This window comes from Lichenostomus cassidix, chromosome 1Aa (assembly GCF_008360975.1).
Source record: "Lichenostomus cassidix isolate B80296 chromosome 1Aa, HeHo_3.0, whole genome shotgun sequence".
NCBI lineage: Eukaryota > Metazoa > Chordata > Aves > Passeriformes > Meliphagidae > Lichenostomus > Lichenostomus cassidix.
Window position 1 is genome coordinate 4074200 of NC_139480.1, and position 23354 is coordinate 4097553.

The 23354-nt window shown below is 43.2% G+C and overlaps 3 protein-coding genes across 6 annotated transcripts in view; 2 read left to right on the plus strand and 1 right to left on the minus strand.

Annotated features, from left to right (window-relative positions):
• Nucleotides 1-723: 723 nt before the first annotated feature.
• KIN (Kin17 DNA and RNA binding protein) lies at nt 724-12690 on the minus strand. 2 transcript variants are annotated; one of them, XM_085082436.1, is made up of 13 exons: nt 12506-12690; nt 11118-11212; nt 10221-10264; nt 9978-10100; nt 8898-9079; nt 7902-7950; nt 7542-7599; nt 4667-4787; nt 4132-4182; nt 3658-3726; nt 3041-3140; nt 2674-2774; nt 724-1801 (listed from the first exon to the last, which is right to left on the minus strand). In XM_085082436.1, exons 1-13 carry the CDS (start codon nt 12617-12619, stop codon nt 1739-1741), a joined length of 1170 nt encoding a protein of 389 aa, XP_084938562.1. In that variant the 5' UTR covers nt 12620-12690; the 3' UTR covers nt 724-1738. The 2 variants fall into 2 exon arrangements, with proteins under 2 accessions (XP_084938562.1, XP_084938554.1); XM_085082428.1 differs by having other exon boundaries at nt 4667-4790.
• Nucleotides 12691-12844: 154 nt separating this feature from the next.
• Nucleotides 12845-20218, plus strand: ATP5F1C (ATP synthase F1 subunit gamma). Of its 3 annotated transcripts, XM_085082449.1 has the most exons (10): nt 12845-12999; nt 14197-14231; nt 15141-15272; nt 15620-15824; nt 16284-16427; nt 16798-16862; nt 17488-17643; nt 18611-18707; nt 19508-19545; nt 20079-20218. In XM_085082449.1, the coding sequence occupies exons 1-9, from the start codon at nt 12956-12958 to the stop codon at nt 19512-19514; spliced, it is 885 nt and encodes a 294-aa protein (XP_084938575.1). In that variant the 5' UTR covers nt 12845-12955; the 3' UTR covers nt 19515-19545; nt 20079-20218. The 3 variants fall into 3 exon arrangements, with proteins under 3 accessions (XP_084938575.1, XP_084938585.1, XP_084938592.1); XM_085082459.1 differs by lacking the exon at nt 19508-19545; XM_085082466.1 differs by lacking the exons at nt 19508-19545; nt 20079-20218 and having other exon boundaries at nt 18611-18711.
• A 2175-nt stretch (nt 20219-22393) lies between these two features.
• The window catches only part of TAF3 (TATA-box binding protein associated factor 3), a 113511-nt gene continuing 112550 nt past the window's right edge, over nt 22394-23354 (plus strand). The window contains exon 1 of the mRNA XM_085082478.1: nt 22394-22644. Within this exon, the coding sequence (XP_084938604.1) occupies nt 22479-22644 (166 nt within the window). The 5' untranslated portion in view covers nt 22394-22478. The remainder of the gene's footprint in view (nt 22645-23354) is intronic.

Here is a 23354-nt window from a genome sequence, read left to right on the forward strand (position 1 = left end):
GGCTATATCCTTTTCAACAGCCCTTATCTAGGAAAGGGACTCAAGCAGTCTCCTTGCCCTTCTCAACTTTAGTTTCCTTCATCCATGCACTGAAAGCTGGTACAGGATCTTTCCTGCAGCTGTGTCAGGAGTGAGAGAACCAATGTGGTTTTGAAATGTCTCTTCAAAGTTACTCCCGGAAGTGTCAGTGACTTCCTACAAACCATTTATGGCTTCTTTGAACTCACCCACCAGCTCTTGCCCTCCTCAACATCCTGCAGCAGCCACTTCCCCAGTTCAACCAAGCAGTGAGTTACCATTCCCTGGTCTTCTCTACACAACTTGTAACTTGCCTACTATATTAACTCTAATTTGTGAAGTGTAATTATTTTTAGTGATACAGAAGTTGTTCTGTAATTTGCCCTCATTGCCCTCCTACAAACCTCCTTTTCCTCAGTATCTCTTCTCTGAGAAAGGGCAGAGCTATTTACACAGCCCAGGTTGCACAGAATTTACAGGCAAGTGTATTTTCTACCCCCAGTTTTCACAACTCTCCACTCTTTACGCTTGGGAACCCTGAAAAGATACCTAATGTCCTGTGTGAAGTTGTTTCAGGTTACTTCAGACAGCAGCTGTTTCATTAATTCTCTGCAGACTTCCAGTTTTGTGCAGGTTTCCCCTAGAGACCACAAATCAAGACCTTCCAAGGCAAGGAAAAGGCAAAGGCTCCAGAGACACTCAAACTTCAGATGATGGGCTTTATTTTGCCCAGGACAACCTGCATATTTTTTTTACCCAAATAATGTAATTCACCAACCCAGCACTTCACTGTGCTCTTTGGATTTAAATCAACATCTGCCTCAGGTGTTAGAATGGTTGGTAAGAAATAAACCGACTTAAAAAAGATTTCTGTTTATTCCTGAAGTGCCTTAGAAATTAAACATTGTACAAAATGTGACACTTAAAAAATAAAACAGGTAATGCTACATCATTTAGCATAAGTAAGGTCACTCGTGTAGCAGAGCAACAATGGAAGAAAGGAAAAGGCTCTGGAAAACACAAAGACAACCCCCAAACTCCTATCTGCACAAGCTTTAGCTGGCATCCCAAGACACTCCACAAGTAAAATCCAAGGAGTCCATAAGAAGATAAATTGCATATCAGTATTACCAGATGACCTGACAAACCTTCTGGAGGAGTGATGACTTGCATTCTACTACCACTGATGTGCTGATCAAAAATAAATTGGTGACAGCACTTAATAAACCAGACCATTCTTACAGCATCCAGGAAATTATCCCTTGACACATTGGTACCTTCCTGCAATATTCTCAATCCCTTCTTTTGCTCCTGCAATCAGAACTCCACTTTGGCTGTGGATTGAGAAGTGTGTTGTTTAAACTCCCTTGGCTCCGACACACACTGCCTGCCTGCAGGTAATTCTCTCTTCAGGACCTGCCCACATAATCCAGTTTGCAGCCTCTCTGCTACATTTTACAAAAGGAAACTGAAGCAAATATTGTAACTTTGATATAAATTCCAATGAAAAATTTCCACTGATAGTATTCCCATAAACATTTTATGTAACAAATTGATAGCTATCTTTAAATAAATCAAGTTTGTTGTTAATGTCTATATACATTATAAATACATACACACACAATTAAAACCCTGACATGGTAGAGTCTTGTGTCTGCCTGAAAGATGTCAGAAAGGAGGTTTTGGGAACCAAAATCTTCTCTGATCCATGATTAGCAACTCAGGCGAGTTTGGAAACATCTTCATACTGAATATCTTCAACTCTGCGTCCTTTTAAGGGTCCCTGGAGAGTGACAGAGTAGAAGAAATAAGATCACAATATAAAATTGTTTGTTTCTTGAATTCCCAACAGGGAGTTTATAGTAGGAGAACTAAAGTGGATTTGTTCATGATGCAATGTTTCCTGTTTCATTATTTTCAGCCTGACCAGAGCCTCAACACTGTCTCAGAAATTTCACTTTCAGGATGCTTTTAGTACCAAAGTTCCTCCTGTCATCAGGGCACCTGCACAGTCTCTTCCTAAATTCTCCAGAATCTAATCCGGGCTGAGTTTCTGCAGCCTTTCTTTGAATGGGATCTAACAGGGTCTCCCTCTTGCAAACTGTGTTTAAGAAGTTTGACATGGAGCCAATATGCTCTCTGCTTTATCAATGACTTTAAAGATTGGTTTTGCAGAGGAGAACACAGAAAGAGCCACACAGACATGATGGCATGGACTGGTTGTTAACCATAATTGTTAACCATAAGCAAGACAACAAATAAGCACATAAAGCACCACATTCAGTCTGGAAAAGGCAGGAGAAAATTCACATCCTTACATATGTTGCATTTTTTACCTTCCCACAAAAGAGTACAATAGCCATGGTCAAAACAAACACACAAAATATTTTCCAAGTCTCTTTCAAGTTCAAAACTTGCTAAATTCAGCACCCTGGCATCTTTTTGAAGACAAACAGCAGAGAATTAGTCAGCAATGAGGAACATGCAACTGTTTTCCTACTGGTTGGGAATAGGTGGGGGATGTCCACAGAACTCTGTACAATATAAATCCCATCAGTAAGGCAGGATTAGAGATAACATGGTTCTTTATGAAAGCTCTCCATGTACAGATGGAAAGCTCCCTGCAAACAAGAGCTTGCAGTGTTTGATACTTACAGAGTCAATGGTTATTGTCACTGAGAACTTCTTTTCGTTGATGGATTCCAAGATGCCTTCATTTCCCCTGTATCCACCATTTAATACCATCACTTTTTTGCCTGAAAAAAATAGGTAAAGAGTTACACAGGGTTCCAAACTTCTGCTAAAAAGTTTGTCCCCATCTTTCTTAACACCCTTGAAGTATCTGAAGGTGCTCTGTCTTCACAGTAATTTCCCTTTTCCAGGCTGAACAACCCCAACTCTCACAGCCTGTTTTCTCAGGAGGGATTATGGTACTTTCAAGTGGATGAATTATAGTTTACAAGAACTGAAATATAAGCTTTGCAGTGGCAGTTAAGCTGAAAAGTGAAGAAAACAGCTGTACCTGGTGCTGGTATTACAGTTTCTAGATGTGTCTGATCAAGCTTCAGTTTGTCCCCAGAGTCAATCACCTTCACGACTGCTGTGTACTTGTCAATCACTTCCTGTTGTGAAAAGCAGAGGCCAATCAGAAAAATCAAACATTCTTCTCTAAATTTACCTTTTCAAAGTTAACAAACTTTGGCATTGTAACCCTGCAATTCTGTGTTTTCAAAAGCAGCAGAAAGGCAAGGGCTCCAGCCTGGAGATTTTGTGTGCAAATGAGATCCTGCAGATTAAATATCAGTGCAGAAATGACTAGTCTGGGATTAAAATCCAACTGCACTGCTCTTGGTCACATCCCACGGACACAGGGACTATTCTCCAAGATGGATGTGTTAATAGGGACAAACTACACAAACCAAAACTGTGCTTAAGAAAGAAGCACTGAATACGTGACATTAAACCAATTCAAAGGTTCACTCCCTGTTCAGAGTAAGTCCCAATACAGGAAGGGACACTTCAGCCCCCAACAGTGTTGACTTAAAGCTGAACAACCTGCACAATGAAACAAATCTTCAGAAGTCACCAGATACCAGAAAAGTCAAACAAATGCCACATGTTCCCAATGGCTCACCTTACCTTAACAACTGCCTTCTTCTTGTGATACTTCTCTCCAAGCTTTTTTGTTACAATTTTTACAATGATTTCCTGGGAGATTTCAAAGGAGAGAAAAAAAATAAAATGCTATATTATATAAATGTCTCTGCGATATAAATTAATGGTACAGCACAGTGCAGGAAGCAACAATAGCAAGATGTGGCTTTAAGAAACTTGTCTTTATTGTCAAATTATTGGCTCAAAGTAGCACCTCTCAAGACTTTTTTGGGTTTGTTTTAGAAATAGTTACACTTGAATTCAGGACCTAATGTGAAAATCCACAATGGGTCAAGAACAGGAAAGGGAAAACAACAGTGAATTTAGTTTGGAATCTGCTTTTGTTTGGATCTTTACACAAATCAATGGTGGCATTAGAAATGCAGAATTGGCTGTATTTGGTATAATAATAATAAAACTAATAATAATAATAATAATAATAATTTTTAAGACACTTACAGGCTGTAACCAGTAGTCTCTTCGAGATGTTCTTTTCTTCTCCTCTTCAAGCTACAGAACAACAACAAATAATCACCATTTACTTTGTCCTTCCACTGCAGCTTTCCCATGCCTTTGAAAAGCTGAACCAATTCTCCAGCCCCAAGTCATGTGGGGAACAAAAAAAATCCCCAAACCCTAAATAAGGGTAAATCAGCGTGTGCCTGCCTCAAAAAAATTTATTTGATGAATCCAGGAACTCATGATAAAATGATGGTAATTTGTGGGTTTTTTTGGCAAGCGTTTCTAGGTATTTTCTTCTCTTGCAAAATCTGTATTCTTTTACTTCCAACATCTCAGTCATCTGGGGAACAGGCAGAGTTGAGCAGCAGAAACCAGTTTTATGGGGAAATGAAACTATTTTGCCTGGTAAGATGTGAAAGTTAGAATTCCATTTGAACTGAAGGTCTGAGGTCACTTCAAGGGGACGCCCTGGTGAAGTGGACATTGTGACAGGCACAGGAGCACACAGACACAGATCCTGCATGATTATTACCTCCATGATCTCATCCAGTGCAGATTTCTTCTTTTTCTCTTTGGGCTGACTGGAGCTATGAGCTGATTCTTTTCTTTTAACTGCCCCCTCCACCATCTTCAGTGCATTCTGTCCAAGGACACTGCTGGAAGAGTAAGATGATGTTTTCACAGCAGATCCTACATTTTTTTCCTCTACCAAGATGCATTTGAAGAACTGGCTGTACAAAAAGGCTTGCTGCTCTGCTCAATTTCAGTTGTGCCACTCTCCTTCGAAATTCTGCACTCCTCCTCTTCTAGAACTGATATCCTTGGGGTGCAAACTCCATGTCCAGTGAGGGTCACTGCTGGCAGCCCAGCAGGATGGGCACAACCTAATGATCAGTTCAGTACTGCACAAGCAAAGAGTTGATCAAGGACTTGAGTTCAATAAAGAAGACAAAAGCTGGTCTGCAAATAAGGTTTTCAAATCTGAAAGGACAAACTTTAGAGAAGTCACCTGGACAGAGGAACTCTCAGACATGGCAGATATCTAGAATTCGTTCCAGACAGAGATATTGAGCCTGTCTGGCAATGGGAGAAAACACATGGGGATCTGTAGAAAAGAGCTCCACACCCAGCAAATAAATGCCACCTTCAAAACCGTATTCAAAATAGGCCAACAGCCTAAGAACTGTAAAAGAAAAGAGCAATCAGGACAAAAAGTTATATCTCAGGGATGAGGGAACATCTAGGTAAAGTGAGAACTGCCTACAGGCAGCTTCAGTTCAGCCAATTTTTTAAAAGACATTTGAACACAGTTAAAAAACTCAGGCAAGATGAAGGAGCTGCTTTGGGGTGGACAGTGATGCAATTATTAATATGGACTTAGGACAAATTGCATTTCTGCTTGTGGTGAGGATGTTGGACATATCCCCACAGGGAAGATACTCCATGAGAATGAAGATACAGGAATTGCAGTAGAACCAACTTTGAGAGAAAAACTGTATTTCAGAGAAAGTCTGAATAATCATAGTAGAGTTTGAGAAAAAAATCACACATTAAATCACAAATCAAATAGCAAGTACTTAAAATAACTTCTCATAAAGGGTAACAAAGAATTAAAACATAACAACTGCAGTGCCTATATTTAGGAAGACAAACATATCTAGCTGTGAAGTAACTAAGGGATTCCTGGGTATAAATACTAAAACAAGTCTCATTTAACTTATTTATTAAGGACTCTGGGACAATGAGCCAGAGACCACCAAGACTGTTTGGGTGTGTCAACAATACTGAGAACTCAAGAAAGAATCTGATACCAGAAGGGATTGGTTTGTCTTGAAAACCATGTTTGAAAACCCACAAGATTCAGCAGCACATTATGAAAGCTCATGTACTTTGGAAAAGTTTATTCTGATTATCTTCTATCTATTGAGTGCTGTTTAATAACAGCAAAAGCAGAAGGGGTCTGGCTACAACCCCAGGTGACAGCTACTGGTGTGGACCAGCCATAAAAGAGCCAGATGCAATCATGGGAAGCATCACAACAGCCAAGCATTAGTGCCATGGTGACATTTAATTTGCTGTATGCACAAATCAACTCCACCTCTGTACCAACTACCTGCACACCAATGCCTTCAGAACTCTACCACTCAGTACCTACGACCTCCTGGTCCCATTTCTGCACCACGCTCGGGAAACACAAGTGCCAGGTTTCCATAGCTTGTGCTGTGAGCACAGAAGGTGGGAAGCAGGGAAGTCCTCCAGCACGCTGTGCTGGGGAATTGGACATCAGGTTGAACTCCACTGCTCCTCAGGAATAGTCAACAGCTGCAGGACACACCTGGGCACTGACACAGGGAAGCAGCTTCCACACATGACTCAAGTGATGCCTCTATCACCAGAGACAGACAAACCACTGTCCAGTCACTTTTCTGTGAAGTGCTTGTCCTAAATTTGCTTCTACACTACCATTACAAAGTTTACAGACAAGTATCTCTCATATGCTGTGAAGAAATTAGTCTACTTGATATATGATATCACATTTGGCCAAACTGAGCAAGTACCTGACGTATTCCTCACTGAAACCATTCAGGTGATTGTCTGAATTAAGTTTCGGATTCATCTTAAGCACAACTTGATGGTTAGGGATAATTCACACATTTTCCTCAAAGCCTGAAATCTGCCTCTATTATTGCAAAGAACTGCTTTACTGTCTCATTTTCTCCCTGGCATATATCCCATCAGATACATTATCTAAGAGCTGAGTGTGATGAGGGAAAAGCTTTCTTTTTAGCTGCAATACATTCAATTACAATATTGCCTCACTATGAGATGTACTGCTTATCAAACAGTTCCATAGACTGCTATAAGTCAGTATGATTTGCATTATTGATCCCTTTTGTCCTGCATTGCTTGTGGTTACACGATGACAACTAAATTCCAGAGCTCTAGAAAGATTTATTTCAGGTAGATTTAGCTGCTTAAACGATGATCAGAGAAAGTATTGTCTCCAATCAGACAAGGCAATCAAACCTTTTAGGAACCAAAATTAACAAGTCACAAACATCCATCCACAGAAGGCAGCTGAGACTAGATAGCATTACTTCAAATGCTTTGGCTGGATCCCTTTTCCACCCTCCATGAAGGATCCTGTAACTTTATGGGGATGTGCCAAGAACCACAGTGAATTCAAGAAGGCTCCTCACAGCACACATTTAAAATACATCCACTCATCCATTTTAAATACAAAAGGAATCATAAAGACACCTAGTAGCCCCTTCTGAATAACAAGAGAGGGTGAGAGATTAGGCTCCAAACATTTCAGAACAAGACACATTTTCCTGCTCATACAAATATCATTGTCATGGAAGTGCTTTGTAACAGTAAGGGTTGGCCTTAAATTCTTTTCTCACCTTGTTTTAGAAGATGCTGCGACTGAAGTACTTGCTCCTTTGTTTAAATTAAATGTAACTAAAAAATAAAAAGATATTACTCTATTTGTATCTTTAAAAATAACTGCATTGAAGGATGTTAACAATTTTTAAAATCTGCAAATAGAAAAAATCATAAATTTGAAAATATTTACTAATCTATATTTTGGTTTAGCTTTTAAAATAAATTAAAGTTTGTAATACAGAATATTCCAGTGCTCTTTATAACTGATCTCAAAGCCCTTTATGAAACACCAAGAAGGCTTCAATGCTCATTTCATTTGAATCACAAAATAAGATTCAATAGGTTCCAGAAAATTACATCCATCAAAATCTGGTTACCTTTTTCTTCCTCGTTTTCTCTGTTCAGTTCAGTATAGACTGGCATTTCCTGCCAAAAAAAAAGAACAACCACAAAGCACATTTAAAGAATCAAACAGAAAACTGAGTCAAGATATCATTTTTTAGTGATCATTGATTAGCTCAGTTTGTTACAGACTATTGTGAGGTTATCACCAGTAACTGTAATATTCAACCTGGCTTGATTTGTGAAGGATTAAAATTGAAAACATCATCTCATTACAGGCTCTTGTGCTAAATTCTCTAATTAACAATCTGTATAGACATCCTGCCTAAACATGCTCAATTCCAGCATAAAAGTGGCCTTGCTGCAGCAGTTTTCTCTATCTCAACCAGCATGATCTGACTGGTTTCTGGACAGACTGACAACTCAAAGAAGGAAATTCTGGTATCTTTCCAATTTTTTAGCACTGAAGGCTCAGACCATTTAAATTTCAATTAGCTTTAAATTAAGAAGCAGATAATTGTTTACAACAGCATTTAAATGTACCTATCAATACCCAGGATCAAATGGGAGGTTCTAGCCCCAGGCAACAACGTGTATGGGGGCCACAGAATGATGCCAAGTAAACAGATCCCAAATAACCACACCAGCATCACCAAAATAGAACTTTTCACTATGTGGATTTGATTATGTCAGATTCCCCTGGTTATTTATCTCAGTCTCCCCAGTGTACAAGGCACTTGTTATCTGCAGCCCTCGAAGTTGTGAAATACCATAAATGAACACACGTCATGCTGGTTGCTGGATTGTTTACTCTCCCTTCCTAAATTCAAGAGTGATTATTAAACCACAGATCACTTGAAGAGCAGTAATTATTGCTTCCTTAGTACTACTGCAAGCTGCATACAACATAACTCCAAGTTAGGAAGCAAAGGAAATACCAGTGCAACGATTCCAACAGCATCAAATTCCCTACTGACTTAACCACGAGGAGCTTTGAGCTGAAGGTTCACACACAGTGCAATTTTTCTCACCAGTTCTTTCCCCTCCAAACCTCTTCTAACTTGCTGTTCAATGAATTTAGCAGTTTTTTCTTCATCATCAAGGTCCTGCTTCTTCTTCCTCTCTTGTTCTTGCTGCCTGCGAATGGTCTCTGGGTCCCTGTCGATGTACTGAATGTACCAGCCCTTTGGAGTCTCATCAACCTTGCAAAGACCTAAAAAGTCAAGGCAAGACAAAGTGAGATTAATACTAACAATATCAAGATAACTTCCAGTCCATGTTCACGGTAACAATGCAGATATTTTACCTGAGACAACATACCCCTTATTGGGCTGCTAATAGTGACTTTGAATTTTCTGTACCATGTGTTTCTGCCCTCAGCTAGTCAGATCTCTTTGGACATAGGCCAGAGTAAGTGGATGAAGTGTTTTACAATACTTTCCTTATTGAAGAAAATGCTTCCTTCCCACTGTTTTAACAAGGACGAAGACAGAAATCTAACATGTATAAATGATACACACTCACAGCATCATACTAAAGGAAATACTTCAGTGCTGTGCTATTGTTATTGACTCTGGCTAGAGTGATTTTCCAAACACTCTATAACTGCTGCATGTATCCTGCAGAACAGGGGCAGCCAGAGCCAAAGTAAACTTTCTGTCACTCCACAGTGCCATTTAATCTCTCTTCCTCCCACTGAACACAGAACTGCAGATCTGCAGCTTTAACCCTTCCACTAGGCCAGGAATGAAAACGGCTGCTTGCTTCTTGTCACCTCAAATGTGGAAAGATTCTGCAGTCTTAAGGGACGTCCTCATTTTTAATTTTTAAATGGCGGAAGCTGATTTAGAATTTAGCAATGCATCTAGTAAATACAGACCAGCAGAGAAAACAAGGAAAGGCTCATGACTGATGTACTTATCCCAGACTTCTGACATTTTTCATAAGCAAATTCCTAATGGTTAACACAGAAATATGTTTGGGTATTTTCTAATGTATATACAGGCAGGGAAGAAAGGAAAAGAACTAACATAAATATTTACTGATCAATTATCAGGAATTCAATTACCCAATAATTTTAAGACTTCCCATATATGAGCAGCCACACTCACCTTCTCTCCCCAGCCATTTTGTAAAATCAGTCAGTGTCTCCCACTGTGTGGCATTCATGTGGATGTGCTCTCGATGGCTGATGTATTCATTGTACACAATATTATTGTGGACTCTCTTTGTCCCTAAAATACAGAATTATTATTATTATTATTATTGTATCATTATTATTGTTAAAAATAAGTGTCTTGCACTGAACCAAAAAGAGACATTAAAACCAAACAAAGATACAGCAAAATATTTACCAAATCGCCTCCTGAGCAATTCTAGGAAATCATTTCGGAATTCCCTTAGGGAATAAGAAAAAAGATTTTAGTAAAGCTTTAACAACTAGGAAGCAATTTTCTGTTGTCATTAACAATTAAACATCTGCAGTATAAACCTGATTATTCTTTTGAGCTGAACATGATGACATTCAGACACATCTCCCTTTTTCAGCAGAGCAGCATTAACTGCAGGATGAAACACAATATGGTACATGCACAGACCTTTAATCTCCAATAGGGTAACAGCCTCTCAAAAGGATAAAATGGAGTGAAGGAATCTCAACACTTCCCACTAATTGCTGGTGTTTTGTTACCAGGTGTCTTCCCAGGCTGACTGACACAGAGCACAGGGCAGGACAAAGGGCAGAGAGGGTGGATGGGGCAGATGGATCACTCATCTCCCTGCTAATTCCAGGGCTGGAGCATAAAGCCTCACTTCAGACTCGTGCTGAGGACAGCTGCAGTCATCCCAGCTGTCATGTAGGTCAGCTGGATAAAGGCCTGGGAGAAGCTGGGGGATGTCAGTCCCTCCCCTGACTTGTTCTCTCTCTGTTATGGATCTTTTAGCTCATGTGTGTGGCAGTCACTCAGTGGGAACAGAAAGGTGACGTATTTGTAACACAGAGCAACCTTAAACAGCATTCAGACATGAGACAAAACTGTCAAATTTCACAAAAATCATGGCTCCCTGAAATCTCTTACCTAAAGTTTAAATGTGGCATTGCCTAAATTTTCAAATCACCACTACAAAAAGAGCTGACACTAAAACATACCACAGTAAAGTGTCTTCAATGGGACATTATTGGGCTTAGGGGTGTGGCTGTGCAGACCTGATACAGGAATGAAGATCTGGGTAAGAATATACAGAAAACTTACTCAGAAAAATAATCCATGAATTGCTGAGGATTTTCAGAAGCCAGCAGTAACTGCCTCTGGTGTGACTCAGACATGCAATGACACTTGAAGCCATTCTATAAAGCAAAAATAAATACTTTGCTTGTCTTTGTCTCAATTTGCAACACATAGAGCTGAAGAAAGTATAAAAAATAATGTTTTATGAGTTGAATTTCTTGGAGGCTCCACAAAAAACACCATAACTCAGCCTCAGCCTAGCATGGGATGGTTGCTCCTGATCAGGCAAGACAAAATCAAAACTCCTTCAAAGCCTAGGACCTCCAGACAAGTGTGAGAAGGGTTATGAGGTGGGACATTCCAGCAGCCTTCTTCATTCCCTGTGGAATGGGGCAGATGTGGCACCACACAGGTCCACCTAGGACCCATCCAAGCACTTGTGTGAGAGCACTTCTCCAAAGCACATCAAAGAGGTCATTTATTAATGGAGAACAAAAACTTAAATAACATCCCCAAAGATGGACCAGGGCCAACGTGCTTTCTCTGAAGTGGATGCGGATTTCTCCTACGGGGGATTGGATATCCCGAAAGCATCACTCCAGCCCCAGCAATTGGGAACCCTCCCTGTCCCATCAATCTGCCCCTAAAGGGATCATGGTCCATACAAGAGGGACTGGGGACCCTGCTAAAGGACATCGTGGCCTTTCCCTAAACAGCATCAGGGCTCCCCATGCTCCTGGAAAGGGAGACCAGGATGCTCCTAGAAGGATCACACCCCTCAGATGGGATCAGAGCCCCCACAAAGTTACTGGTGATGTTCCCAAAGGGAACCTGAGCTAGCCAGTACCCCTCACAAGGAGTCTGGGGAAACCACGCAAAGGATATGAGACCACATATTCCCCGAGATAACTGCAGCTCCACAGGAGGATCAGGAACTCCTACAAGGGCGACTGCAGCCCCCACAATGTCCCACTCAATAGCACTGGGGACATTTACAAGAGAGATTGATAGAACAAGGGACCATGGCTTTAAATTGAAAGAGGGCAGCGTTAGATTAGATATTACCAAGAAATCCTTCCCGGTGAGGGTAGTGAGGCCCTGGCACAAGTTGCCCAGAAAAGCTGAGGCTGCCCCATCCCTGGAAGTGTCCAAGACACTGTACGGGGCTTTGGGCATCCTGATCTAGCAGAAGGTGTCTCTGCCCATGGCAGGGGGCTGGAAGTGGATGATCTCTGAGGTTCTCCCAACCCAAACCATCCTGTGATTCCATGAGACCGGAGCTGTGACAAGAGCTGTCCCCAACCAAGGGGACCCGACCCCAGAAGAACCGCACCCCTCAGCGGGACAGCGGGCCTTACACGGAGACCGGAGCCGCCCGGCAGAGCGGGGATCCCCCAGCGCACCCCAGTTACCTCATCGCGGCACTGCTTCTGGCACATCTGGCAGTACCAGCGCAGCTTCTGCAGCCCCTTGGACTTGATGCGGTTGGCGATCGCCTTGGGGCTGAGGAAATCGGACTTCCCCATGCCGCCGGTCCCGTCCCGATCCCGATTCTAATCCCGATCCCGATCCCGCTCCCGTCCCGTTGCCGATCCCGGTGCCGATCCCGATCCCGCTCCCGTCCCGGTGCCGATCCCGGTGCCGATCCCGATCCCGCTCCCGTCCCGGTGCCGATCCCGGTGCCGATCCCGATCCCGCTCCCGTCCCGCTGCCGGTCCCGGTGCCGGTCCCGGTGCCGATCCCGGTGCCGATCCCGCCCCTCCGGAAATGGCGGCGGCGCCCTGGAAGCAGATCCCGGCGGGGCGGCGCAGGCGCGGTGCGGGCGCGCTGACCTTCAGCGGGGCTGTGGTGGAGGCGCCGCCATGTTCGCCCGGGGCGCCGCGGTCGCGCTGGTCCAGCCGCAATGGTACCGGCACGGGCTGGGACGGGCGCTGTGGGGATGAGGGGATACATCCCGATGGCCGGGGTGGCTCTGCGGGGTGAGGGGGGGATGGCCCCCTTCGGCCGTGCGATGCCGGGGGGCGGCGGGGTCGCGGCCCCGGGCGGCCCGTGAGGGGCTGTGGGCTCCGGGATGGCTGGCGGAGCGGGTACCGGGAGATGAGGGCAGCGGGGACCTGCAGGGATGGAGGGTCTGTCCGCCTTGCGTGGGAGGGTTCGGCCGGAGTGGGTGAATGGGACAGGCAAGGGTTAAAGGACAGGTTTGTATATGGCAGGAGACCCTGCTTTGGACAGGAAATGCTGCGGCCTCCTCTGCTTCGTTTTAATAGTTTTTAGAAACTAATTCCATTATATTAAGCTTTTTTTTTTAATCATTATGTTCTGTTTGTAATTTGCCCTTCTGATGCCCTCGTTTGCACCGTGCCGTTACCCAAGGCGGTGGATAATGCATTAAATCTCCCCCTGTACTCGGCCCTGCTGAGGCACCGCCTCGGGTCCTGTGTCCAGTTCGGGGTCCCTCAGTTCAGGAAGGACTTTGAGGGGCTAGAGCGAGTCCGGAGAAGGGCAATGGACTGGGGAAGGGTCTGGAGCACGAGTCCTCTGAAGAGCGGCTGAGAGAGCTGGGGGAGCTCAGCCTGGAGAAAAGGAGACTCGGGGGTGACCTTATCACTCTACAGCTCTCTGACAGGAGAGTGCAGTCAGGTGGGAGTTGGCCTCTCTGCCAGGCAGCCAGTGACAGGACGAGAGAGCATAGGTTTAGGTTGGACATGAGGAGCAATTTCTTCACAGGAAGAGCGATTGGACGTTGGAATAGGCTGCTCAGGAAGGTGGTGGAAGCACTGTCCCTGGAGGTGTCTAAAGAAAGACTGGATGTGGCACTCAGTGCCGTGGTTTAGTTGATAAGGTGGTGTTTGGTCATAGGCCGGACTTGATGATCTCAGAGGTCTTTTCCAACCTGACTGATTCTGTGAAATTATATAGATGAGGGAAGGATGAAGGTGTGCATACAAGCCTCAGGTCAGAGTAGCTTGTCTCCACCACAAATGCTTTTTAAAGAAGAGCAAATCTTGAATTTTCATCACTCTGGAAGGAACTTGCCCTTGGCAGGTGTTGGTTTGCTGGAGAGCTCGTGAATAATCCTAATTTCTCCTGCATTCATTTTCAGGGGCCAAGTCAGGAATATGGCAACGCTAAAAGACAGTAAGTAAAGGTTTCGTTTGTTTTTGAGAGAAGAAGAATGCTGCAGGAAAACCATACATTTAAATATAATTCTGTTTAGCCTCTGTTGGGTAAAACAATTGTGATAAATAACAATGATGTATAGCCTCCAGTCTTAATTACATTAAACAAGTGTCCTTCACAAAGGGAATTGCTTGAAGTGGTTTTGGCACTAATTTATATGTCATTTTATAGTTCTACTCAAATATATTTTAAAAATAACTTTATCATATGTGCTAAACCAGATTTTTGCTCACCTCCAAGAATTAACTTCATTTCTGTTGTGTTCATTTCCTTGTGCCTTCATACAGCATTTGGGAAGAAAAAGGGTTGGCTGCATGGTTTTAGTTTGGTAATGCTTCCTTAAGCCATTCCTCATAGTTCTTTTATAGGGATATTGGCTTAGAATTGTGGTTGTCTATGGGATACCTGTTTTGGTTTCTTTTTTCTTTAGTGTTTTTATAAATCTCGTTTTACCACAGTCTAAACAGAGAAGGAAATTTATTCTGTGCCATCATTCTATGGGGATTTTTTTGTGTCTTTTTTTCTTGTCATCTGTGAAAGATGACATTATACCTCCAATGATACATTTGTGAAACAGGTAGATGTGGAAGCAAAGAGAATAGTAAATAGACTTCATGTTGGGATAAATATTAAATGAATGTAAAGTCTGAAGGAAGAACATCTCTGTTGTAAGGATGAATTTGTGTTAGCCACATTCTTACTCTTACAGTAAATACTGAGGTATTTTATGAAGTTTCTTTGTGTGTTTATTTCTTTTTTGAGGAACATTGCAAAATATTTTTGGATGTCTATTTCTGGCATTTTGTTGTTTGGGTTTGAATCATTATGTCCAGTACAGTCTGTGACCTTCAACTCTTAACCTTGCAGTCACCAGGCGTTTGAAGTCCATCAAGAACATTCAGAAGATCACCAAGTCCATGAAGATGGTTTCTGCAGCCAAATATGCAAGAGCTGAGAGGGAGCTGAAGCCTGCAAGGGTCTATGGAACAGGAGCTCTGTGTGAGAGGAAGTTCTTGCACTCTGTGGTGTGGGAGCAAAAGAGGAGGTTTTCATGGTGGTGATAAAATGCCTTCAACTTTCCAGTAGTCTATTTCCAAAAGAATTTGCGCAGTGAACATCTGAGTGACCTCTGATCAGAGCTGTGGCTGGCTTTGAATTGGTTCTTGCTCACTGTGATCTGATTGTGTGTAAACTTGGAACAATTGTAAGGGAGAAAAAATTAAACTGGCTGAGATCTGAAACCACTTTAAATCTGGTTTTAGTTAGAAAAATCCTGGGGTAGTTTTTTTTACTTATTTGCTTCTTGGCAACCTTGCTAAACTTAACAATTTTTTTTTCCTTTTCAGCTCTCTATGAGAAAGCAGAAATAAAGGCACCTGAGGACAAGAAGAAGCACCTCCTTATTGGTGTGTCCTCTGACCGAGGCCTGTGTGGTGCTATCCATACATCCATTGCTAAAATGTTGAAGAATGAGATTACCAACCTCTCAAATGCAGGGAAAGAGGTTATGGTGGTTGGAGTAGGTGACAAGATCAGAGGCCTGCTTCAAAGGTAAAAAGGACAGAGCCCAAAATTCACACCCCAAAAGAATTTAGTTTGGAGTTTCGTTTGGTTTCTGTGGTAGAAATTTCAAGGCTGTTCAGAAGACTGTGTGGCATTGGCAGGAAATTGCATTTAAGGGAACTGTGCTAAATTCAAGTCCCTGTGAAAAAAAAATCTCCAAATATCCTAAAAGTGCCTAAAAATTCGCAAATTGGGAATCTGCTGCACAGCACTATTATAATCTTGAAATAAAAGTCTGAAAGCTGGCAACTGGCACTTTTACAGATGTGTGTATTGTGAAGCTATCATAATTTAACTAAAGGCAAAATTTCTTTCAGACCCTAATTCAATAAAACGTTTAGTACTGATCACTCCTAAGTTACAATTATCCCTAGTAAGTCAGTGTTGCTGCCTCGTTGTACTTTAGAGCATCCACTTGGTTCTAACACAGGTTTGTTGTTGCTGCAGGACACATGGCAACTATTTCCTGCTGACATTCAAAGAGGTGGGACGGAGACCTCCAAGCTTTGGCGATGCTTCAGTCATTGCTTTGGAGCTGTTAAACTCTGGGTATGAGTTTGATGAAGGCTCTGTTATCTACAATCGGTTCAGGTAAGGTTAATCTGAAACTTCACTGGAAAAATACTTGACAGAATGCTTCAAAGAGCACATTGGCCCAATGAAGTGATATGAAAACTGACTGTGACTTGGAATGTTCACTTTTTGATTTTGTTGTGTGTGAAGAACTTCTGGGTTTTTTCTAGTAGTTGTGATTGAAATTCTCTTTTGACTTGTGTATAGTGATTGCTCTTATATTTACAGTCAGCACATCATTATATTCACGTGGTATCCAACATCTTTTTATAAGGATTATCAGAGAACTTTGTGGCACTAGAAGGCCAGAAGTTGACTATTCTGATTTGATTTTAAGCATTCAGTTTAGAGTTAGTTGAACTGAAGAGGCTGTTTTGCTCCTTTACAGGTCTGTCATCTCCTACAAGACCGATGAAAAACCAATCTTCTCCTTTGAAACTGTGGCTGGCTCTGGTAAGTAGGGAGCTAGAAACCACCAGTTATATGCAGTGATAAATCAGAGGAATAGGACTCTGAACATGGGAACGTGGTATTAAAACATCTTATTGTGGTGCTTGTATTGTAAGTTTAACAGATGGTTTTATCTTGGCCAAGGTCAGTCCAAGGCTGAGTTACCAAGGTGCTGCAGGTCAGGGAGGTTAAAAGGAAAGGTTGTACTAATTGAGGTTTCAAATTCTGTCTCAAGTAAGAATTGTGTATATGTAAACTCTGTCAGTTCCAATATTATCAGCATGAACAACCTGAATTGTGAGTGACTTTTCACAACTCACTAAAAATACTCCAGAATGGTTCTGCAGCATTATATGAGAAGGTTAAACATAATATGGTAAAATGTATTTTGTTTTGGTCAGAACCTGGCTTTTCCTAATGTTAAATTGAATTAGAACACATAAAATAATTAACAAAATTATAACTAGCAGAGAAACTGTGAAGGTATACATAATACATGGAGAAAATCCCTTTGTGCTACCTCAAGTATTGAAACAGCCCAGCCAAGTAGTCTTCTCCATGTCATTTGTATTCTGCTGGAAGTAGTAAATCTTGGGTGTCTCTGAGTCTGCTCTTTCATATTTTGCAGAAAGCCTCAGTATCTATGATGATATTGATGCTGATGTGCTGAGAAACTACCAGGAATTCACACTAGCAAACATTCTGTACTACTCCCTGAAAGAATCCACCACCAGCGAGCAGAGTGCCAGGATGACTGCCATGGACAACGCCAGCAAGAATGCTTGTAAGTGACTCCCTGGACTTCTCAGGACTTGTAGTTCAGCAGGAAAGTGCTGATCTCCCTTTGTGTAATTCTTTGCTTCCAGAATTATAAGGAAGAAGCTGATTTCTCTCTTAATTCCATTTTGAGCCTTGGTTTTTTGAGCCATTTTAGGTGAGATTCTGTTCTGAACATCTGAACTGTAGTCCCTGGAAAGAGGGATGGCTGTTAAGAAACAAGCCTAGGACTTGAAGTAAAACAACAAATTATTTAAAAGGAATATGAAATACTAAACTAATCTTGTAATGGCCAAATAATCTCTATGCTCCTCTCATGTGGCTGCTCTGAGGATTTCCTGAATTTTTGTAAACTTGTGCCTACTCATTCACCAAATAGAATTAGTGCACAGTTTAATGGTGGGAAAACTTAAACAATAGTAAAATACCTGGCATGAAGCAAGTAGAGAATATACAAGTATTCTTTGGAAAGATACTGATGACTGAGTGAAGCTGATATGATGTCCAGTTAGACTAACTGGAACTGTAGGTGTGGCTCTGATGACCAGCTTCAGAGAAAGAGGTGATATCTTCTGTGTTTAATTGAGAAAAAAAATAATGAGAAAAATCTGTCTCCTTTTGCCACAGCAAGAGTAATTTGAAGGAAGTAACAATGTAGTTAATTGACAGTGAAATCTAATTTCAAAGCAAATGATGCGTGCTTGTGTTACATTACAATAAGCTATGTCATACCTGGTATTTACAAGTCTGCCAGCTGTGCTGCAGATGTTTAACTGACAACTCAAGCCAAATTCTCAAGTCTCTAAATTGTCTGCTAGTAATATTACCTGTAGGAAAAAAATGTCAGATGCACTAAGCCTCTTGATCATTTGCAATGGCTTACAAGACACTTGGATATTCTGTCCATACAGCTTCTCTTTATCTATATTTGAACACTCATGAGGTGTTTAAATTCCAATCTTACCTTTTTCCAGCCGAGATGATTGACAAGTTGACCTTGACGTTCAACCGCACCCGTCAAGCCGTTATCACCAAGGAGCTCATTGAGATCATCTCTGGTGCTGCTGCTCTGTGAGTATTTGTATGAATATGCAATCAGCTGTTGCAGTCATGTGCTGCTTGTGTGCCAGGGTAACAGAGAAGGGTTGGGATTGCAGGCCCTAAAACCAAAGGGAAGGCAGTCCATGGCATGGCTCCCGAGCTTTTCAGCTTGCGCAGTTCTACTAACCAGAGAAAAGTTTGGCAGTTTTTTCTGACCAGATAAAGTTAAAAAGCTGGTAAAATAGATCTTCAGCCTCAACACACATCCTTACCTGGACAGGCAAGGGTTTTCCTCCTTTTTGGCCTTGGGTGGATTTCATCCCTCCTCCCTTTTACCTGGATGTTTCCTACTTTGCCTGGTGTTGAGTGGGGAAGAGCAGCTGGGGTGACTGAAATGCTTTTGGATAAATCAGGTGTTCAGAAGCTGAGAGTCTGGGGGTTGGTTTGCAAGGAGGGAATTTCCAGAATCTATTGTTATGGAGTATGTATTTTGCTTGAAGTTCGATATTTGCTTGTTTCCCTGAAACTGGGATTTTGTGCAGGTGTGTGCTGCAGGTTACAAATGTGTGGGCTTAGACCACAATTTGTAACTGCATGTAGCTAATGTGTATTACTGTAGCAGTGAAATATTTGTGCTCTGTATGGAAATCTGTGTTCATATCCTGTGTATTTACAGATTGCCTGGAATATGTATTTTATATTACATTGGTGCTGTATTGTGCTCCTCACAATACATTTGTGGTCATAAATCCGTGCAGAGTTTTGCCTGAATTTGCATGAGTTGCTTCCTAACCTGCTTGTTCTGTTTTTTCTCGTAATACCATAACCAGGGATTAATCGGAAAAAGCGGTTCAGCCAAATCCAAGAGGTAAAGTTATGAAATAGAAACTTGGTTGTGTTTTAAAATGAATTAACATAGAAAATCTGAAGTCAAATGAGGAAGTCAGAACTCAGTGGTCTTGGTCAGACAGAAACTTTTCTTCCTAAAGAGCTGTGAAATTGCCCATTTCTAGTTCAATGCTTGAACAAAGAATTCTTAATATTCAGTAATTTTAAGGAAAATATGTCTGTGTATAGAACATAAACCCACATAGATTTTCTGTGGGGTTTTTTTCTGTATTATTGGATTCATTTGCAATTACTGTTTGAATTTTTGCATAATGCCCTGACTTAATGCAATGACTTAAAAAATGTCTGTATGTAAGACGTATCTGAAGTGGTTTCTGTAGCAAAATGAACATCTTCAAATTTTAGAATGTAAGGAGGAACTCAAACTTTAAAATATAGAAAAAATGGATTTGATTAATAGTTTTGGGGTGGTAAGGATTAATGAAGTATTCAAGTTGGGGGAGATAACAGTTTAAAATAAAGGGTTTTAATTTGTTTCAAATTTCCTTACAGGTGAAGAGGAGCTCTTCTGAGCATATGTGGTTTAGCCTGCCTGTGTCTGTGTTAACAAGACTGTTCTGTTATCTTGTGAAGAAGCAGAAAAGCCCCAGAAATCTGTAAATTCTTACAATAAACCACCTTCATGAAACAGATCCTTTTGGTTGTCTGTGGAGCAAATGCTCTTGGTGTCTAAATATCTGGGTTGGGCTTGGGTGTGCTTTGAAATGTATTTTTTAAAAGTCTATGCTCCACATTTTAATTTATTTGCCATGTGAAACATGAAGTGGATGTTTCTTTTGAAGAGTCCAAGAGATTTCCTGAGTTCACCCTGTGTTTGAAAGTGCTTGTTTGCCACATACATTGTATCGAGGGCTGAAGGGGGAGACTGGAATAACCTCTTCACGCACAATTAGAACACTGATGTATCTTATTTGAAGTCTGTGTTGCTACTATTTCCAGATGTTCACTTTTTTAAATTAACTGATCTGATTAGGTGAGTCCCTGGAGAGGTTATTTGGAATGGACACTATTTATAGCATGGTCAGTGTGTGTATGAAAATATATATATCAGAGGGCTGGAGGTATGGAAACAGGTTGAGAGTTTTGTTCAGCCTGGAGAAGAGAAGGCTCCAGGGAGACCTTCCAGTGCCTGAAGGGGCTCCAAGAGAGCTGGAAAGGGACTTTGGACAAGGTTATGGAGCAACAGGACAAGGGGGAATGGCTTTATGGGATGTTGGGAAGGAATTCTTTACTGTGAAGGTGTCGAGGCCCTGGCACAGGTTGCCCAGAGAAGCTCATACTGGTCCCAGTATTGAGCCCTGAGGGGACACCAGCCTCCAGGTGAAGAAACCATGAGCTTCAGGACTTTGTTCCAGGTCCAGGGCCTGCACTTGAGGCTGCAGAGGTGACATGTGACTGATACAACTTTTCATTGACTGATCAGCACACTATTAATGGTCCAATAAACCAGAGTGCTAATTTATGAACTAATTAAGTTCTTACACTACTATTATTTACAGTTCTATCCTCCATGCTCTGATTGGTTATATACAATTACTGAGTTACAGTTTAGCTTGTGTATCTACAGCCACCACTGAGTAACAGCTCTGCTGCTCCTCATTGCACCTTCTACACCTCTCAGTCACTGTTATTTTGTTTCTGGTTCATTTTTGCCACCACAGTTCCATCCTTTCCCTACTTGCGTTTTTTCCCCAATTAAACAACTTGCCCAGAAACACTTTTTCCTCATAGCTGCCAATTTGGTGTTTCCCAAAGCTAATGTCTCTTACTGCCCAGGGAATCTTGACCTTAAATACCATTATTTACATACCTGTGTGCTTGCAGGTGACTTTGCAAGTCCCCTTCAAGTAGTGGAAGGAACTGCACATTCTCCCTGGAACCTCCTTTTCTCCAGGCTCAACAATCCCGACTTTCTCAACCTGTCTCCAGGGCAGATGTGTTTCAGTCCTCAGAGGATATATTTCACCCAAAAAGTTTAATGGCAAGGTCCTGACAATGAACACCTGATGTCTGCAGGTGTGATCTGCCTGAAGAAATGTTTGATCCCACAGTGGGGAAATCCAGCGAGGGCAAGCACTGACAAGATGGAAATAAAAAAAAAAATAACGTTTCTGAGCAGCTTGTTCCAGTGCTCTGGCACTGTCAATGTAAGGAAGTTCTTCCTCGTGATGAAGTGAAACTTCTTATGGTTTGGTTTGGTTTGGTTTGGTTTGGGGCCGTTGCTCCTTGTCCTGTCATTGGACACCATTTAAAACAATCTGGCACCATCCTCTTGATGCCTGTCTCTGAGATATATTGAGCTATTTATATTTATTTAGAGATACTGAGATTATTTATAGAGATTATAGAATCACAGATGGCTGGGGTTGGAGGCGACCTTAAAGATCATCTTGTTCTGCAATGGACAGGGACCTTCCAGCACCAGGTTGCTCCAAACCCCATGCAAACTGCCTTTGAACACTGCCAGCATCGGGGTATCCACACCTTCTCTGAGCCAAGGCCTCTCCACCCTCACCGTGAAGAATTTCTTCCCAATATCCCATCTAAGACTGCTCTCAGTTTGAAGCCATTCCCTCTCGTCCTGTCACTACATGCCCTTGTGAATAGTCTTGCCCATCGTTCCTGTAACTGCCTTCAGGCACGGGGCGATCTATAAACACCAATATCTCAGTACCCCTCGATGTTTCTATCCCCCGGCCCGCCGTGTCCCCTCAGCGCAGCGGGCCGTGGAGCTCTGCGCGCTCTTTCCCGCCCCGCCCCGCCCCGCTCGATGAGCTCGGCGCTGGAGCGGCGCTGCCTGGCGGAGGCGGGGCGGCCCCAAGATGGCGGCGGCGATGGTGGCGGTGGCGGGCGGTGCGTGAGGAGCTCCCGCGGCCCCCCGGCCCCGGCGGGATGTGCGAGACCTACTCCCGCTGGCTGCTGCGGGTGTCGGTGGCGCAGATCTGCCAGGCCCTCGGCTGGGACTCGGTGCAGGTCTCGGCCTGTGACCTGCTCACCGACGTGCTGCAGCGGTACCTGCAGGGGCTGGGCCGGGGCTGCCACCGCTACTGCGAGCTCTGTGAGTGCGGGCTGGGGCTGGGCCAGGGGGGATGCGGCTGGACGCGGTCCTGGGAGGCCACTGTGGGTGGCTCTGCTTGAGCAGGGTCCGGACTGAGCGAGCTCCGCGAGCGCTGCCAGCTTCGGCCATCCCGCCAAGGAAACAGCGCTGGGCACTGCGGGGCAGGGCAGGGGCACGGGGAGGTGGGATTTGGGCAGGGCAGGAGGGCACAAGGAAGCGGTTTGGAGCAGTGCTGGCGCCTGGGGGACAGGGCGAGAGGTCACGGGGCGGTGGGATTTTGGCAGTGCTGGGGTCTGGGTGACAGTGCAGGAGGGCACGTGGAGGTGGATCTGGGCAGGGCAGGAGGGTACAGGGAAGGTGGTTTGGGCAGTCTTGGAGGCCCTGGGGATGGGGTCTGGGGGGAAGGCTGTGGGGTATCGGTGTGGAGGTGTGGGGAGGGCAGCTGGGAGCCTGTCAGGCAGTGCCAGGGGCTGGCTGGAGAGGGTCGTAGAGGTGTGGTCATTTGGGCAGGGCAGGAGAGTTGGGCAGTGCTGGGGTCTGGGTCAGTGGGTGTGAAGTGTAGGTTTGGGTAAGATCAGCCCGTGGGCCAGAGCTGAGGCTGTGGGGAAAGGGAGCCAGGCTGTGGAGCAGGGCAGAGGACTGAGGGTGGGGGGTAAGCCGTCGTGCAGTGCTGGTGTAAAGGGATCCTGGTGCCAGGGAGGACTGTGGGG